General features: G+C 48.6%; 1 protein-coding gene across 1 annotated transcript in view; it reads right to left on the bottom strand.

Annotated features, from left to right (window-relative positions):
• Positions 1-7,394: 7,394 nt before the first annotated feature.
• Adamts3 (ADAM metallopeptidase with thrombospondin type 1 motif 3) overlaps positions 7,395-17,873 on the bottom strand; it is a 175,515-nt gene continuing 165,036 nt past the window's right edge. Inside the window, 7 exon segments of the mRNA XM_048364859.1 lie at positions 7,395-7,545; positions 9,684-9,712; positions 9,714-9,806; positions 10,673-10,880; positions 12,571-12,703; positions 13,807-13,821; positions 13,824-13,971. Of these exon segments, the coding sequence (XP_048220816.1) occupies positions 7,395-7,545; positions 9,684-9,712; positions 9,714-9,806; positions 10,673-10,880; positions 12,571-12,703; positions 13,807-13,821; positions 13,824-13,971 (777 nt within the window).

Genomic DNA, 17,873 nt, shown 5'->3' with positions numbered 1-17,873 from the left:
AATTAATGAGATGTAAAAACGCCAAGGAGCAACATAGCAATAAAAAAATGCAATCTGGATTAACTACTTTTTTTTTCAGTTTAAAACAACTACTGTGTATTTAATTTTCCAGAAAGAAATGTTTTGTTCATGAACATGAAGCTGAATTAGACTGGAATGCAAAGTCCCAAAGTTCTTTTTGTTAACTAGTCAAAATTATCACAGAGTGAGGTGCTGCACTGATATTTTAGTATTTCGTATTATGTGAATTTAAACTTGATGGTTAAGTGTGTGCTCGTTATTGAGAGCAATTTAGATGAGGTGGATGGGAGGTTTCAAAGGCTACACAAGTATTTCCTGGTGGGTGTTCTTTTTTTTTTTTTTCCAATAGGGATTGGAGTAGCATCTCCTTAGTAGAACACTTGCTTCGCATGAGTAAAACCTGCATCCAATCCTCAGTAACAAACAATGTTTCCTACAGTGTAAACAATTCCCTTTCCAATGTGTTCTATAGATAAAGACCCAATGAGTTCTTTTGTGGGTGACAAACAGATTTAAGCGTATTAGAAGGAAATGTTTTAGCTTCTTCTAGAATTAACCAAATTGTGAGCAAGTAACCTATGTGAGATCAGAGAGAAACAGGAAACTATTGAAGGGGTATTTTTCCTGGGCTTTACTTTGCTTAATTGAGTGATTATCTGAGTTTGAAGGGCCTTTATCTCAAGTGTTTGTTCTGTACAAAGCAAATAGCGGTGTGTACTCTCCAGCATACCACTCCCTCTGACCTCACTGAACAAGATGACAAAAGGTGATTTGATTATTTAAAATCTATGTTTCTTTTGCCTTCAAGCCTGCTCCCTACTTATTGATCATTTCCTGTTTCTTTCCTTTTATCTTGTTGATGCTGAGATAACTCCAAATCTTATTTATTAGCATTATTCTAGAAGTATATATTTTTTAAATTACTACCCATACTAGATAAGACAACTTGGCTACTTCTACGTATTCCTGTAATTGGTTTCTAGCTATAATTTTATCAAGTCTCCATCTCTTTGTGAACAGGAAGTGTTTCTCCATCCGTTCCCGCATCCCACAGTGAGCAATGCTAGCCTAGCATGTAGCAGGCTATTTGCCGAACAACTCTATGCCTCAAGAAAGCAATGACTGAAAGCATGTACATTTTTCAGACATTTTCTTTTATGGTGGTAATGGAGTTTTAAACTCAAGACCTTTTATCAAAGACATTTTCTATTATAGTTTTGAGTTTAAAAATTATTTTTATTGGTTCCTCCATGGAGTAACTTACCATGCATTTGTTCTTGTTTTAAAAGTATCACCATTCCTGTAATGCATCAGCCAAGCAGCTCTGCTCCTGTTTGTCAGTATGGGTGGGCTTTCTGTGCACTAAGCTAATTATCCTGACTTAACAGCTGAGAGACCATTGCACAGCATTAACGTCTCTGAGGGTGGTCATGAGTGCAGTCATACTTTTCCTTTCGTTTGCATCGTCACTTCAGCATTTAGCTATGCAGACAACTTTTGTTGACTTATTAAATGATTATGCCATTTTCTAAGCTGTCATGAGATACGTTGTGAAAGCAGAAATTCAGGCTAAGTAGTCGTGATATGGTGTATGTTCTAGATCATTTGCCAAGCCCTTGTGATTTCTTTCCATTTTGGTGGTATTGGTTATGGGCTAGGCACTGAGCAATTTCCTAAGGATTGAAAAAGGGCAAAACCCCAGATGTACGTTGTGACACTCACAGAATTTGCACAGTGCTAAAAGTTTTTTAAAAAATAATTATCCCATCCATTTTATTTCTGATATTGTACATTTTAATACTCCCCTCCCCACAAAAAGATTTTTTTTAACTTCATAGTGAATAAGTGTGAGCTAATAGACCCAGTAAAGACAACAAACTTCTTTAGCTGGTATTGAGATCAAGCTAGGCCTCTTTTTTTTTTTTTTACATTTTAAAAAATTATCTTTATTTAGGTTTCTGATTCAGCACATGTATCAAAGACTAATCAACATAAAGTAAATAAGACATTAATCGGAAGTTGTACATTTCTCTATAACACTGACCAAGAATGTCAAGATTGCCACTATTACCAGAACTCCAACCTAGTCAAGTTGTAGACAAGCTATCATGAACAACATACAGTGTGCACAGATATGCAGAGGCAAAAGGCATGCTAGCTTCTGGCTCTCCTCTGTTCCTTGGTGACATTCTGTTTGACAATCCACCTTTGTTCCAGGCTAAGTTCCAAATAAAGTCCAAAGAAGACTCAGGGGTCCATACAACCAGATATTCTTTCAGAGGAATGTATTCTTTCAGAGTTGTGCCCGCAACTTTGTTCCTGCCAGGATGTACAATACAATCTAGAGGATGATGCAGACCAAGTCAAACACTAATATTGAGCAGTTACCCAAGTTAAGGCATGAATGCACAAATGCACACGTGTACACACGCAGCACCCATGCTATCACAAAGCATCCTGGGTGTGGCAGCTAATCACAACTGCTGAGCATTCTGAAAAATGCTCCCCCAAACTTTATGCAAACATGTTTCATAAAATAAAAAGAAACCCAAAAGAACAAAACTCTAAAAACCCCTTAATCTCCTTTAAAATGGCTCTTGAGCATGGAACTCGTGTAGCAGCATCGATGGCTGGCTCTCGAACAATTTGGAAATAAAAGTTTGTTTCATTTACTATGTATTTCGTTGGTAGTCATTACTGCAAAGTTTTCAGTGTTGGTTACCTATAAGATACGTAACTGACAGAAGATGGAGTTACACAGAATCTTCTGTACTGAGAAAAACACTAACCTCTCAACGCACAAGTAACTCTGCTTTTTCTTTTGAAGCTAGGCCTCTTTTAAGAAGGGTCTGTGGCCAAGAACAGCTCTGCAAAGACTGGCTCCACTGACGTGTTTAAAGAATTTACGTGGCTCTCCTGAGAGCACAGCAGAAGAAATATGGGTGAAATATTAGTGCTAAAACAACCAGGCATTCAGTTGCCATTTTCTGCCCATAGTCAGAGTGATGATTAATCACTCAAAATGATACCGACAGGTATCATGATTATGAAGTAGAATGAGAAAAAAGTAAATAAAGCATTCTCTCCCTACACATATCACGGACTCTGATCCTTGACTAGGTGTCTGGTTTTTCCAGGAGTGAAACATTTGGTCAATTTGAACATGCATTCATTATCAGTTACTGCAGCAACCGGCAGCACCTCTAGGTTTCTATTTCGTCACTATGTGTGTCAATATTTGGTATTTACAATTCTCATTTTTGCCACTGATGATAGTTCAGGTCATATTCGTTTGGAATTAAACTGGCATAGAAAATAATGATCTAAAGAAATGGTGAGTTATGTTGTATTTGTAGGTGGGATGAATTCACATCGTAATACAAAATATGAATAGCTGTCTTATAATATTTTATATGAATTTTATATTAATGAACATCCTAATGTTTTGCATTCCCATCCAAAAAAATCTATCGGGTTTTTATTAATGGGAAATTTATAGACAGGAATTAACATGCAGGAGTTAGGCATTTGGAAGATGCGTTTGCTTCCGTGAAAGAATATCAAAGAAAAGGGATGCACTAATGGCATGAAAATGAACACAGGACAAAACTGGCTTGCAAACAGTACAGAAGTGGCCCTTTGATGGTGATCAAGGGAAACCCGCCAGTCCGAAGAGAAAGAACTAATTGCAGTATGGACATGATGTTGAGAAACCTCTTGAGTGATAGGTAGAAAGAAGAGCGGGGTCTGGATTCCTATTAAGATGGAATCTCACACGCCTGCTGTCTCGGCTATGGAGGGCGGCTCCGTAAGATGCCGTCTCGATCCCAAGAACAACGACTCTGTATCAGATGTGCGTATGTCATCTCAGCTCTCTCAGGAACCCTCCAAAGGGAATGTTACTCCTCCCTATGGATCAAATGGCGCAGAGTTTTAACTACCCAACAAGTGCATCCAAATCAGAGTGACTGGGATCTGTGTCACACTTGATCCAACCATTTCCCAAGTCCCACGAGAACGTGAAGGGAGGGCAGGTTAGCCTTCAGTGTTCCCCAAGACGACCACAGAGAGATTAATTCTCCAAGCAGCACTGAGCCAGGCATAAAAATGTCCAAAGTCGGCTGTCTTTAAAAAACGCTGTGGGATATGCACCTCTCCCCCAGGGAGAGATAAAGGTGCGAAGAGTAGGAACAAAATCAGTAGCATACAGAATGCGATTCTCCTTAATCCCTTGAGATATCTTCTAGTGATTCTATTTGTTTAAAGATAAATCTTTTTTTTTCCTTTTGCTAATAGAAATATTGCTGTAGTAAACAACCTTCTAAATATATGCGGAAAGACCCCCGAGGCTGGAGGGGAACCTTTTGAGAGCCTAAAGTGAGGCATTCGTATTAATTCGTCGACTAGATAGCTTAGTGGCTCATGCTGATTGAGATCGGAGAGGCACTACTTTCGGCTGACTTAGAACTTGCAGTTCCTTATTTTTTGTTATGACAAGATAGGAAGATGTGGTTTTGTTTGTTCCAACATGTGAGAGTGGGCGTGCGCGCTAGCTCCGCCTGCGGAAGCCACTCGTGTCGGGGCTTCTCTGGTGAAAGTAAATGAAAAATGGTCTACAAAGGATTCGTGGTGTGGATATCATTAAGACCCTCGGTGAGACCGTGGAGGTGCAACTAGGAAAATGCACGAGTTGCAAACAAGGTGGTGCCGGCCTTCATGGGCCAGCGTGGAGGGTTCAAGACCCCCCCCTCCCCCAGGAAGGAGTGGCAAGGCGAGCAAGCAAAGCAGACGCGCAGTGTTGAGGAGAGCGGCGACGGCGGGCTGGCGGTTGCACAAGAGTTTACACGCGAGGAGCAGCTCCTTACGGAGGAGAACAAAAATGCGGCTTCTCGACATGGAATCTCCTCTTGGGGAAGGGTCTCCATACTGCTCAAGTTCCAGCAAGGGTTCAGCTGGCGGTTCAAAGCCAGCCCAGCAGAAAAGCCACTGAGGTTCCATCTCCAGAGTGTGTCCTGTGTGTGTCCTGTGTGTCTCTGCCATTTGGGTCATACGTCAGGGTCGTGTGTGCAAATGAATTCGATGTCATTTCCCTTTCTAGGAGGAAATGCCATGTTGCCATCATTCTAGTGATAAAAAATATAGGTCGAGTCAACTCTCTTCACGTTTTTATTTTTTATTGCTACATATTTCCAATACAACAAACAGCATCAGTAGTGTACACTTTGATGGAAAGTAATTTTTAGCTTAGTAGAAAAGAAAGCCTCTAGGTCAGAAGTATAACGAATGTGTCATCTTTCTGGGAGGTGTGTGTGTTCGAGCATCTTCAGAGGTCCTGCGGACCAGACATACGCACATGCAAGTAAACTAGAGAGAACCGCATGCTGGTAATACTCTTTGGGCGGGGGGGAAGGACTTCTCTGTAAGGCTCAGGGATTGTTTTGCTCTCTGGAATTCACCCAATTTGTTTTACAAAGTAGCAGCGATTGTTTTTAGAGGTACAGAATCCATGGTTGAGGGTTAAGTTTACTACGATTTAAATGTAAAACGTTAAAGTCTTTGAATATCTGTGCTTCGAAAGGGTGATGTGTCTATGCTTTGCAAAATTTATTTCTAAACAGTTCAGATATTACCTTCGAACCTTCTGCTTAGGACACTTGTCTTTGACCATCATTTACGGCGTGTTTATCTTACGTGAGCTTTAGCCGTTTCGAATCCACTGTTTGCTAGGGAGACAGCGACAGCTGCATTCCTATCTTACGTTTCCCTCAGGGGAACCAAACCATCAACTTTGCATCCACTGCAGGATGTCAAATTGTTTGATTTTTAGCTCTGCGCTGGCTGTGGTGATGAGCTTTGCTTTTAATTTCTCCTCTATGGCACAGAAAATTGTCTCTCTAGCTTACCAAAATATCTCATTGTTATTAGTGTAAATATTTAGTACATAAAAATACTATCAAGAAAAAAACTTTTAATAAATATTTCCCGTTTTGTATTCTATGTACAAGTACTTTACATCTACCCCCCGGAGAGGGCGTATCTGGCTTCAGTGTGAGCAGGTGGTCACTGACAGAAATGACTAGCACAGGACTGCAGTCAGACGCGCTGTGGTTGTGAAGGTCAGGATATGAACCATGCAGAAAATAAATTATCTCAACCATTAACAAATACTTTCTTGAACCTGCTTTCAAAGCACCCTCACTTCTAGTCGGGTGTTTTTCCACAGTTACCCAAAGCATAAGCGTTCGTATTTTAGCAATGGGAAAACGAAAAAATCACAAGGGTGCGAAATGATGAGGTCCCGGCAAGAGTGTTTGTCTTGCACAGATTCGTTTACTGTTCCCTGCTACCACAACTGTACTAAGTAATATCAGTCCTTTTTCTTTTTTTTATTTTTTTTTTAGTTTTAGCAACAATAGAAGGCAATAGATGAGATCTGTTTATCTTCAGCTCTCTGCTTTTTCTATAATTTAAGTATCACCTTGTTGATTCAACAAAATTCATACAATAAAGCCTCTTATACTGTCAGTAGCTGTAATTCTAACTTCTCGTAATATTCTGCTTTGAAAAAAAAAAATCAACCTATGGAATGTCAAATAAGGCAACACGCAATGGCAGGCACCTAGAACTTTCCAGAAATGTAAGATAGTAAACAATCATTCGAGAACATCTCTTTAAAATAATACTGATTTCTGCAATATACAGTATTTACACAACAGCTGCAAATTTTCTCATACAATATTTCTAATATAGATAAATAGGAATACAAGTCTAAGATTTCTTTGCACTATTTCCAAAATGTCTTGAGGTGTAAACCGTTGGCATTAAAAAAAAAAAACACAAAAAAAACAACAAAAAAAGTTCAGCTGATCTGCACAATTGGTTCCGGTCCCTTGTTTGAGAGAGCAGCCACCGGGTGTGTCTGTGAAGGCGTCTTTGGTCCTTTCTTCCAGGGAGTTCTGCGACACGGAATGCGGATGCGGAATGGAGGGGTGGGGGGGGGGGGTGGAAGCAAAGTGAACCAGCACTTGATGGGCTTCCACTGAGCGGACCCACGTCCACCATCTGCGGCGATGATGCCCACTTTGCCCCAGCCGCGTGCACCGTGCAGGGGGGGAGGGGAGTGGGGGGGCCGGGTTCCTCCGTCTCTCCTCTCATCTCTCTAACACGGGCGCTCTGAGGAGCCCGTCCCCTCTCCTTGAGGTTCTTGCCTGAGCAGAAGCACCCGTGGAGTCACGGCCGTCGAGGGAGGAGGCCGAGTCCTGGCGGCCTCCCCCCTGGCCGAGCGAGGACGGTTGTGAGGCCAGGGGCGGAGGGCGGGCGTCGGGAGGGCGGGCGGCTGGAGACCCGGGGCGGCCCGGCGGGGCGGCGGCCTCTCATCCGGCGGCGGGCAGCGGTGGCGTCGGTGGCTCGGGGGGGCCGCGTTTGCTGCAGGACTCGCAGCACAGCTTGTGATAACCGGGGATGGAGCAGTAGCGGGCCAGCACCTCCATCTGGCAGAAGATGGACTTGTCTCCCACACCACGGCTCATCTGCAACAGTGAACACACACACACACACACACACACACACACATGGGGGCTGAGTGCCACGGCCACCGCCGCCACCCTCACTTCCACGCGTGGCGGGCTCCACCGCGGAGGGCACAGACACCACAGACGCCGCGCAGGTGCGTGCTGCTTCTGCGTGGCGCTCCTGCCTTGCTAACCCGGTGCCTTCTCCTTGCCATGCTCACCAGTGACCAGGCCTGGGTGGCTACTGGCAGCGCCCACGGGCACCAGCCGGGCCAGCGGGCTTAGGACCCGTGCTTCTGGAACTACGGTCGGTGGGGGACAGATCTTTTTTATCTCCCCAAAGTATTTATTTCCAGGCAGAGCAGAGATTCTCTCGAGAGCTGTCATGCTATATCCACACTGCAGGTTGTAGACGGAATCACGTTACGGTACGTCACGCCAGCTAAAGTCACGATAGCTAATGTTGTGAATCCCTGAGAATTATTAAAGGGCTTCCCTTCGAATGGGCGGTATTTATGTCTTTCTAGGAGGAACAGACCACACCTGAGCCTCCTGAGATGGAGTGCAGAAGTGTGAGCAGGTCTCTTGTTTCTGGCAGAGGACTGCAAATGGGAGACTTGGTAAGGGTGAGTACTTTGTAATTGGAGGGACTAATTCACTGGTCTCTTAAAAACCAGAATATACTTCTGTGTAGAGACGGAAGAGGGAGAGAGAGACTGAGGAAAGGCAAGCAACGTGCAAAGGGATCTTCAGTAACTTCCTCATGATCATTTTTCTTATCATACATGGGAAGGCTGTACTCACAGATGATTAAGTCAGGAAAAGGAATTTTTACATCGGATGTCAAAAGTCCATTTGATTCTGCGGTAGACTGAGACTCAGGGGGGGATTTTTACCTGTTAGATCAAAATGTAGCAGAAATGGACCTTTTACAGCTCTTAGCAGTGGCCTGGAGGCCTAGATTTCAGAGGTGCGGATTAGCCAGAGACCTGTGGGACTTCCAACATAGCTACGCTCTCTCCTTAGCTCCCGGCGTGCAACACAACAGTCAAACCTGCTGCCCTGCCGGATGCGGAGATGGAGCAAGCGTTCCTGGACAGCGTTCCGCCCGTCAGGTTTAGCGGGAGGTCTAGGTGGAGTCAACTTTAAGGGTTTAAACCACATACGAGATCATTTTCACTCCAAAACCCAGGCCGCACAGAAGCACACGGAAGTGCTCTGTCTCCCCCTCGTGGTCACCTTCGTGTTTCCCGTTTGGTCGTGGAAACTGTGTTTAGGATTGGGAGCCTGAGCGCTTCAAAGTATATATATATATATATAAAATCCGACTTTGTCAGGAAGCCTCGCAGAGGCCCAGCCGCCTGTGCGGCCCCCGAGGGGGCAGGCTGAGGAGAAAGCAGCTGGGCGGCCCTGCACCTCGGGTGTGTGGGGTCACACGGGGGGGGGGGTGTCACACGGGGGTGTGTGGGGTCACACGGGGGTGTGTGTGTGGGGTCACACGGGGGGAGGGGTGTGGGGTCACACGGGGGGTGTGGGGTCACACGGGGGGAGGGGTGTAGGGTCACACGGGAGTGTGTGGGGTCACACGGGGGTGTGGGGTCACGGGGGGTGTGTGGGGGTCACATGGGGGTGTGTGGATCACATCGGGGGTGTGTGGATCACATGGGGGTGTGTTGGGGTCACACCGGGCGGGGTGTGTGTGTGGGATCACACTGGGGGGGGGTGTGGGGGTCACACTGGGTGTGTGTGTGGGGTCACACGGGGGTGTGTGTGGGGTCACATGGGGGTGTGTGTGGGGTCACACGGGGGTGTGGGATCACACTGGGGGGGTGTGGGGGTCACACTGAGGGTGTGTGTGGGGTCACATGGGGGGGTGTGGGGGTCACACTGGGGGTGTGTGTGGGGTCACACTGGGGGTGTGTGTGGGGTCACACAAGGGTGTGGGATCACACTGGGGGGTGTGGGGGTCACACTGAGGGTGTGTGTGGGGTCACACTGGGAGTGTGTGTGGGGTCACACAGGGTGTGTGGGGTCACGGGGGGGTGTGGGGATCACACTGGGGGGTGTGGGGGTCACACTGAGGGTGTGTGTGGGGTCACACGGGGGTGTGGGGTCACCCCGAGGTGCCCGCGCGGGGGGCGGGGCCCCCACCTACCGTGACAGGGCGGCAGCCGGCAGGCGGCGGACGGCCTCGGGCGGGTCCCCGGCGCAGCGCTCCCCGGCCCGGCACAGCACCTGCCGGGCCTCCGTCCCCTCGCCGCACGTCGCGGAGCACTGCGGACACACACGGGCTGCCGTTAGCCCCCGCCCTCCGTGCCCCCCCCCCGCGGGCTCCGCCCCCTCCGGCCCCCCCTCCGCCTGGGGGCCCCGATTCCTCCCCAACGCTAGGCGTCCGCCGGCTCCGTCCCGGCTGCGTCCCGGGGAAGCAGGGAGGAGGATCCATGCGGGGGGGGGGGGGGGCTGGAGGGGAGGACGGGGGGGGGGGCAGGCCGAGGGAAAGCCGGCCCGTCGGAAGGAGCAGGGTGTCTTTGGAATCGATTGTGTACAACCGGAAAACCAGCAGAGACCCTGGAAGGCCGGGGATCGAACACACCCAGCCTCGCGCCTCCACGCACGACGTGCCGCGTCCCCCGCCACGCGCACGACGTGCAAGCGTCCCCCGCCACGCGCAGGACGTGCAGCGTCCCCGCCACGCACAGGACGTGCCGCGTCCCCCGCCACGCGCACGACGTGCAGCGTCCCCGCCACGCGCCACGACGTGCCGCGTCCCCGCCACGCGCACGACGTGCCGCGTCCCCCACCACGCGCAGGACGTGCCGCGTCCCCGCCACGCGCACGACGTGCCGCGTCCCCGCACGCGCACAGGACGTGCAGCGTCCCCGCCACGCGCAGGACGTTCAAGCGTCCCCGCCACGCACAGGACGTGCAGCGTCCCCACCACGCGCAGGACGTGCAGCGTCCCCGCCACGCACAGGACGTGCAGCGTCCCCACCACGCGCAGGACGTGCAGCGTCCCCACCACGCGCAGGACGTGCAGCGTCCCCGCCACGCGCACGACGTGCCAGCGTCCCCGCCACGCACAGGACGTGCAGCGTCCCCGCCACGCGCACGCCGTGCCGCGTCCCCGCACGCGCACGCACCTCGCTCCAGGGCCCGGTCTTCCAGGCGGCCGGGCAGGGCCCGCGGTGGCAGGGCCGGCGGCTCTCGGGGCCGCTGCCCGCGCAGTCCTTGCCGCTCACCGAGCGGTTGGTGCCGTCGGGCAGCGGCTGCAGGCAGCGCACCGTGCGGATCTGGTAGCCCGCGTTGCCGCAGGTGCGGGTGCAGTGCTCCCAGGGCTCGGCCACCCAGCTGTGGAAGGACGACAACGCGGGGGGGGGGGGTCAGCGGGGGGGGGGAGAGGAGAGGGGGGCCCCCCAAAGCGGGGTGGGCTTTCCCACCGCAGCAGGGCCCCCCCCCCCCCCGCTCAGGTCTAGGGGCGGCCTGCCCTGGGGAGTCTGAGCCCGGGGGGTGACCTCTGCAGCGAGCTGCCCCTTAGGGACGCCCCGAGGACCACGGTCACCCTGTTTTGGTAAGTCAGGGTGCGTGGTTGCATGCCGGTACTTCACCCTTGAGGGGAAATGATTAGCAATGGGGGGGGGGGCGGGGGCTACGGGACCCAGAGCTGTGGATGTCAAGGCTGGGCAGGGCTAATGGGGGGGGGGGCTACGGGACCCAGAGCTGTGGATGTCAAGGCTGGGCAGGGCTAATGGGGGGGGGGGCTACGGGACCCAGAGCTGTCGATGTCAAGGCTGGGCAGGGCTAATGGGGGGGGTACGGGACCCAGAGCTGTCGATGTCAAGGCTGGGCAGAGGCTAATGGGGGGGGGGGGCTACGGGACCCCGAGCTGTCGATGTCAAGGCTGGGCAGGGCTAATGGGGGGGGGGGGGCTACGGGACCCAGAGCTGTCGATGTCAAGGCTGGGCAGGGCCGATGGGAATCATGCAGCGCCTATGTCAGAACTGCTCAGCGTGATTTTACAAGGCTCGCCACGCAGAGAAGCGCACACGAGGGCAAGGGTATCTCACCCTATGCCATTAGACCGCCTCAGTGGGGTTGGTCATGCTGAAAGGTCTGCAACCACCGGGCCCAGAGCACTGGGCACAATGGATGCCACGGTGCTTTCACGGCGGTGAAATGTTAAGCTACGAGGAAACCAAAGAGCCCAGTGCGGGAGAGAAAAAGTGAACAACTGATTTTGAGCAGGAACACTGTAGACGCCATTGTTTTTAAGTCCAGTGGCTAGAAAACAAAAGACATCTTTCGTAACCTTACCTACGATTGAAACCTCCTGGAATGAACCAAGAGCTGAGAAGACAACTAATGCAGGAAATGAGTTCCCTTGCACAACAGAGCCCCCGAGAATCCCCAGCAGAGAGCTGGGGGGACTCTAGGCCGAGATTCGAGAGAACCACTCTGTCCCCGAGGGCCTAGGAGGAGATTTGTGCTCCAGGGAAAGACAGTATTGGAGGAGCGGGGTAAATAATCATGAATTCGCATCCTATAAAAATAGTACAATGAAATCCACTAAGAACTCTGAGAAAGGGGGGTGAGAGTAAATAGGGTGGATTGGAGCCGCGTCATGTATGGAATACCATGGTGAAACCCCCTTTTGTGCAGTGTATGCTAACAACGAGGGAGAAAAGGAGGACGTTCTAGGGGAAAAGTCCCAGGGGAAGGAAAGACATATTGAAGGAAGTCCTGAACACTGCTGGCGCTTACGAGGAAGCCACTACTGAAGCACAGGGAAGGGGTACGTGGGGGTTACGATTGCTGTGCCCCGTGCTAAACCACCTCACGCTGCACCGGACGTATTCGGTATCTTCCTCTGCCCCCACCCCCCGTGAATCCAGGGGAAACAGCTGAAAATGCTGTGTGCTAGCAGCGAAGAGACAGCAACCAGAGCTGTCCTGCAATCCTCATGAAACGCGCCGTTTATGATAACATTTACTATGAGGCAACCCCCTGTTTCGCTCTCAGGATACGACAGTTAGGTGCTTACAGTGGTTGTGTGCATTCCTGAACATTGCACATTCGTCTAATGGGTTTCGGCTTTTTGCTGGCATCACAAAAGCTACGGTGAACCATTTTATTATCACTTTTCCTCCGGCATCCATATTTAGTGTACTGAGAACCTGGAAAAGGAAATGCGTTTCTCTGAATACTCACTCAAGAAACACTTTGAGCGCACACCGTCAACCAAAGGCAAAGGTGCGCGTTCGAGGCTTCATCACTCTCAATGGAAGGGGAACGAGTGCCGATCTTTTAGTGTGCATTCAAAGTTGCGAAACAGCAAACTGTGCCCACTTCCCAGTGGAGTTACGGATACACAGGGTAGCACAGGTCGCTTGAGGGGCAGCCCATCTAGAGCAGCCAGGGAGAAGGGGGTCTCCCGGGGTTCAACGTAGATATTTAAACACCAGCATTCGGGAAAATGTCAACTCTCTAAACATGTATAAGGAAAGCACCAAAGCCGGATGTGCTGGCATCTGGGTTAATCCTTTGTTACCATGTCAGCCTATTTACTATGCATCATAGATACAATTTTACTCTACGTGTAATCTCTTCCTGAACTGAGAGTTGAATAGCAGACATCTTGATGCTTAGAAACACCGTGTCATTCTTAAAGCCAGGACATTTAACAGTGAATATACAGGCAACCGCCAAAACCCGTTATTTGTCCTCCTAACGTTCTCTGTAGCAGTGTTCTTCCAATTCAGGGATGTGTCTTGCACTGAACTAATGTCTCTAGCCTCCATTAATCGTGAATATTTTGTGAATCACTTTTTGTCTTCCACAGCAGTCAATATTTTTGAACTGCATAAACCAGTTTTGAAAAATGTCCTACGATTTTGGTGAAATGCCTAACTCATGATAAGACTCGGGTTACTCGCAGGTAAGGATCTGAAAACAATGGAGTTCCACTATTCCTTCAAAAAGTTTCACCCTAGACATGAAGGAAGAGTAGGAAATCAAAGCTAATTAATGAGTTGAAAGACGGTTGCACTAACTCTCCTTTCTAAAACAGGGAAGAGAGCACGGTGAGGAGGGAGCCACACGGACTCGTAACCGAGGTGTGCATGACCGGCGTTAGGAGCAAGGGCATCTAAGTGCGCAAGGTGGGATTTTCACTAACTATGTTTTGTCCTTGTATTTTGGCTGCTATTCTTGGTATTTCAACTAAAGCTAGAAGCAAGATTGGCTTTCGGGTGAATTTCATGTTAAAACTGGGTTTTACCTCCACCGCAGGGTTGGAACACTGAGACCAACTCTTCAAAGCCCACTCGAAAGTATCCGGCTCTTCCTGGATGACATTGTTGCTGTTGATTGTAGGCACAGAGTCTTCGTGGATGATGTACTTATACGTCAGCCGGGAACGGGTATCATTCTCCCGAGGTATAATCTAAAACACGCGTGAAATCAATATTTAAGGAGAGGTCTAACGCTTGAGCTTTGAAAACATAAACATTTCACGATATTGTTCTTATATAACATTTTTGTTTTTAATCAACCCAAGTGCAAGGTACGGTGCTAGGGAAAAACATATGAATATATAAAACTTTGAGCATAAAAATGCTCCCCAAACTGCATATATCAAGGAGTTAAGTTTACATTTATATAATGTTCACTAGACTATTCCTTAAATTATACCATCTGTGTGTTTTCAAGTTTTTTAAACAATAAGCTCTTTTGCCATAATGATAATGTCCCCTCCAGAGAAAATACATTATAGAAAAATATATTTAAGAATCATTCACAGTTCTACCAAACAAGAGAAAAGGAAAATCACTTCTGTGTTTCTCTGTTCCTGCTTATTTCCCATGATAAGTCAAACAAATTTTCTTAGAAAACATGTAGTTTTTACAAAACATTTTTAAAGATCAGCACAGTCTTTCAGTACATAATATTTGTTAACGGATATTGGTTTCTATCATTAAGCAGATTTCTGTTATAGGCTAATAGCATTATTTATTGTTCTTTTAATAGACTGGTAAATGGACCGACAGAAGAACTGGAACAACTGTAAATTGCACAAATGAGACTATATTAAAATGTCAAAATGCCATAACGAAGTTTTCACCTTCATCAACTGTATGGGACAAAAGAATCATTACTTCCTAACTACCAAGTTCAGTTTCTCCAAGTCGATTTCTCACTTGAATTTTTGTCTACTGTGCATTACTTGTCAGTCTCTTTTTTAATTGGCATACCTTTGGATTTCTAAAAGTTCTACATACTAAAGGCATCAATCACAAATGTTTGCTCTGTTGTTTGCCTTTCCAGAAATATAGCGTAGGATCAGGGAGTTATACAAAGGGATAATAGGTGTGATCCACTGTAGTGTTAATGTTTCAGAAGAGACTTGTTTGAGAGCCCACTGGGTGGAGAATCTAGTTACCTGTGTAGTATTTCCTTAACCTACGTTTAAATCAGGACTGAAAGTCAAATACCAACTCACCCGTCTAGACATACACCTACGTGTTTCAGTCCTGACAGCCTGGCCACCATGTATATGGCTCCAAAGCTCAGGTCCTACTTGTTTAAAAGGAAAGGAAAGACTCTGCTGACCGGCAACCCCTGCCCCGCCTGGCTTCACAAGCTCCCTGCGTGGCTCCCTGTGGTTACACGCTACAAAACCGGTGGGCAAATACGGAAAGAGAATTCTGATTAGCATCCATGCTTACAGTCATATGAATTTGTACAATTGACCTTAAATAGGAAGGAAAACGAAGAAGGAAAAGAAAAAGGCGGGGGCTGCGGCTCAACGACAGAGGGCTTGGCTGGACTTGATTCCCCAACTACATTTCCCCTTCCCCTAAGTCCAATTGTGGACCACAAGAAAATACTTGCAAACCACAGAGGAACTTGCCAAATTTATAGAAGGAATAGATAACTGTCAAATTAAAAAAAACAATGCCAAATACTTGAAGACACTTCAAAAGGGAAGTGATTTTTAGTGGCGCAAAGACAGGATTGGGGCAATTTGGTTTCAGGTTAATAAAAACTTGTCACAGAGGACCTAAGAACACGTTTCTAATAAGCAGATGATTGGGGCTGCGATCTGGGAGCTAGGAAGAATGTAAAGGCTGCGCAATGGAAGTGGAGGGAGGGTCAGGTGCCTGAGTGACTGTGAGGAGAGAAACAGGACAGAATCTGGCCTGGGGCCCCAGACAGGGAGCCAGAGCCAAGTGCAGCGAACTCCCACCGCGGATGCCACGGGGACTGGAGTGCGGAGATGAACAGAAGCCACTGCGGGAAGGAGCCCAGCGCCCCTCGGGCTCCGCACCAGGGCGAATCTGCTCACACCTGGCCGAGGTCCCCGGTGCTCTATCGCGGCTGCGGCTGGCTAGGGGCGGGACAAAGCTACCCCACCGCCGGCAGGACGCAAGTCCAAGTTCTGAGGCCCAGAGGAACCCCATGCACACTTGAGCAAAGGGCCGGGGATGGAACTGGCACGGACCCGTCCGGAGGAAGAACAAAACCAGGCCTTCAAAGACTTACTGACCTGGGGAAGAAAATCAGATAACTAACTTGTCATCCATTGTGTCCAGTGGAAAAGTTTTAAAGCAGAGAAATGTAACTAGTCATCACAAAGAAATTAGCAGTCGAGGGAACCAGACAGCACGGAGATGCACAATTTAATAATAACTGGACAAAATAAACCTACAGAGAAAAGGAAATTACCGAAATAACAAAGACCCGAAACGGACAAAAGCGAAACGGAAACCGTAGAAAAGCAGATCATCTGACATGAAAAAGTTACAGATTGGAGATCACATAAGAAACCGTGAATGTAATGAGAGCTCAACAGAAATTGCGCAATCGGAACGCTTTTACAAAAGATGATAAAAGAAGAAGCAGAGCCGAAGACTTGTGGCACCACTGTAACGGGTTCAACGTGTATGTAAAAGAAGCCATGAGTAGAGTCTTGAACTCCCATTTCCTGTGTAGAGAACAGGAAATGCTTCTCCCTTCTTTATTCTGTTATACTCAAATAAATCCTTGCTAAAGTGTAAGACCTCTGAGTAGCAAAGGCACGGATGGAGCAGGGCGGCTACCTTGAAGGTACAGCAGTAAATTAACCCAATGGGCGACAATAACAACGAATCGTGAACCCACGGTGAAGATTCCCGGCAAACCTCACACCAGAGTCCTCAAAGCGGGCAGAGGAAATCAGCAAATACACGGAGAGCAGCCATGTAAACGAACCTTCGCCCATAGAAAGCACATCTGAAAGACCCGTGTCCTATCGGGCGGCTTAAGACACATCCTGGCTCGTGGGGTTTTGGTTGGTTTGTTTGGTTTCCTTCACAACAGGCTCAAATCTCTTCTGACAGTAAAAAAAAAAACGAAGTCTACAGATCGCTTGCAAGAGAGCCGCCAAAGCTTTATCTTTCTCAGTCATTTCCACCTGCTGCACAGCCACAGTGCTCACAGCACAGGGTAACAAGACCAGCTGTAAGGATGGACGGTGCTCCAACCCCTGTGGTGCTGCTGGGTACATCCCCAAAACAGGGGCACCCTCCTGCTGGACTCCCCTCTTCTTCCTGGGTTTCCTGGGCCTGTTCTCCAGGTGCTAACCATCCTTGCGAACGTACACCTAGAGAGGGCTCGCGTGCGCTACTGTCACTGTACGGCCGAGGGGCGGGGGGTGAGCTCAAGGGGAGGGGGAAAAGATGAGTGACAAAGGGCGGGACCACCTCGAGAGGGAACACCTCGCCACGTTCGATGTGTAGATGTGAAAGGACACGAGGGAAATGGAGAGGAGGAGGGGTCAGGAGAGGGAGAACACTGACCAAGGCGCACTGCGCTCATAGCCACTCACACAGTGACGTGTTGATTTGAAGCCCTTTGTACAACTACCGAAAGATAAGGCTTTTATTAAAGTACGTGAACATCCTACAGTGACTCGGGGGGGGGGGGGGGGGAAGCAGCCCCACAGACACCGTGGGTCATATCTGTGTGGAGAGGGGAACACAATTTTAGGTCTGTTCAAGCAAATTTTAGACCCTACCTTAACCGATGAAAAGCTAGGTGTAGGGACTCACATCTGTCATGAAAGCAACGTGGGAAGAATAAACAAACAGGGTAACATTGTGGGTCAACTCGGGAAAAGAGCAAGATTCGCTTCAAAAATTACCAGAAGCAAAGCTGACTGGGGGCTAGGGCTCAAGGGGTGTAAGGCTACTGGTTCAAACTCCATTACTACCAAAAAAGAATTCTAATCCCGTAACGATATCCTTCAAACACAGCATTTTCAATAACTGAAAGGATTTTCTGCTAGTACTTCCACAACGAAAGAAA

This window comes from Perognathus longimembris, chromosome 16 (genome assembly GCF_023159225.1).
Source record: "Perognathus longimembris pacificus isolate PPM17 chromosome 16, ASM2315922v1, whole genome shotgun sequence".
NCBI classification, from domain to species: domain Eukaryota; kingdom Metazoa; phylum Chordata; class Mammalia; order Rodentia; family Heteromyidae; genus Perognathus; species Perognathus longimembris.
Note: the sequence above shows the minus strand (reverse complement) of the source record. Positions and strands in the feature narration are given on the sequence as shown.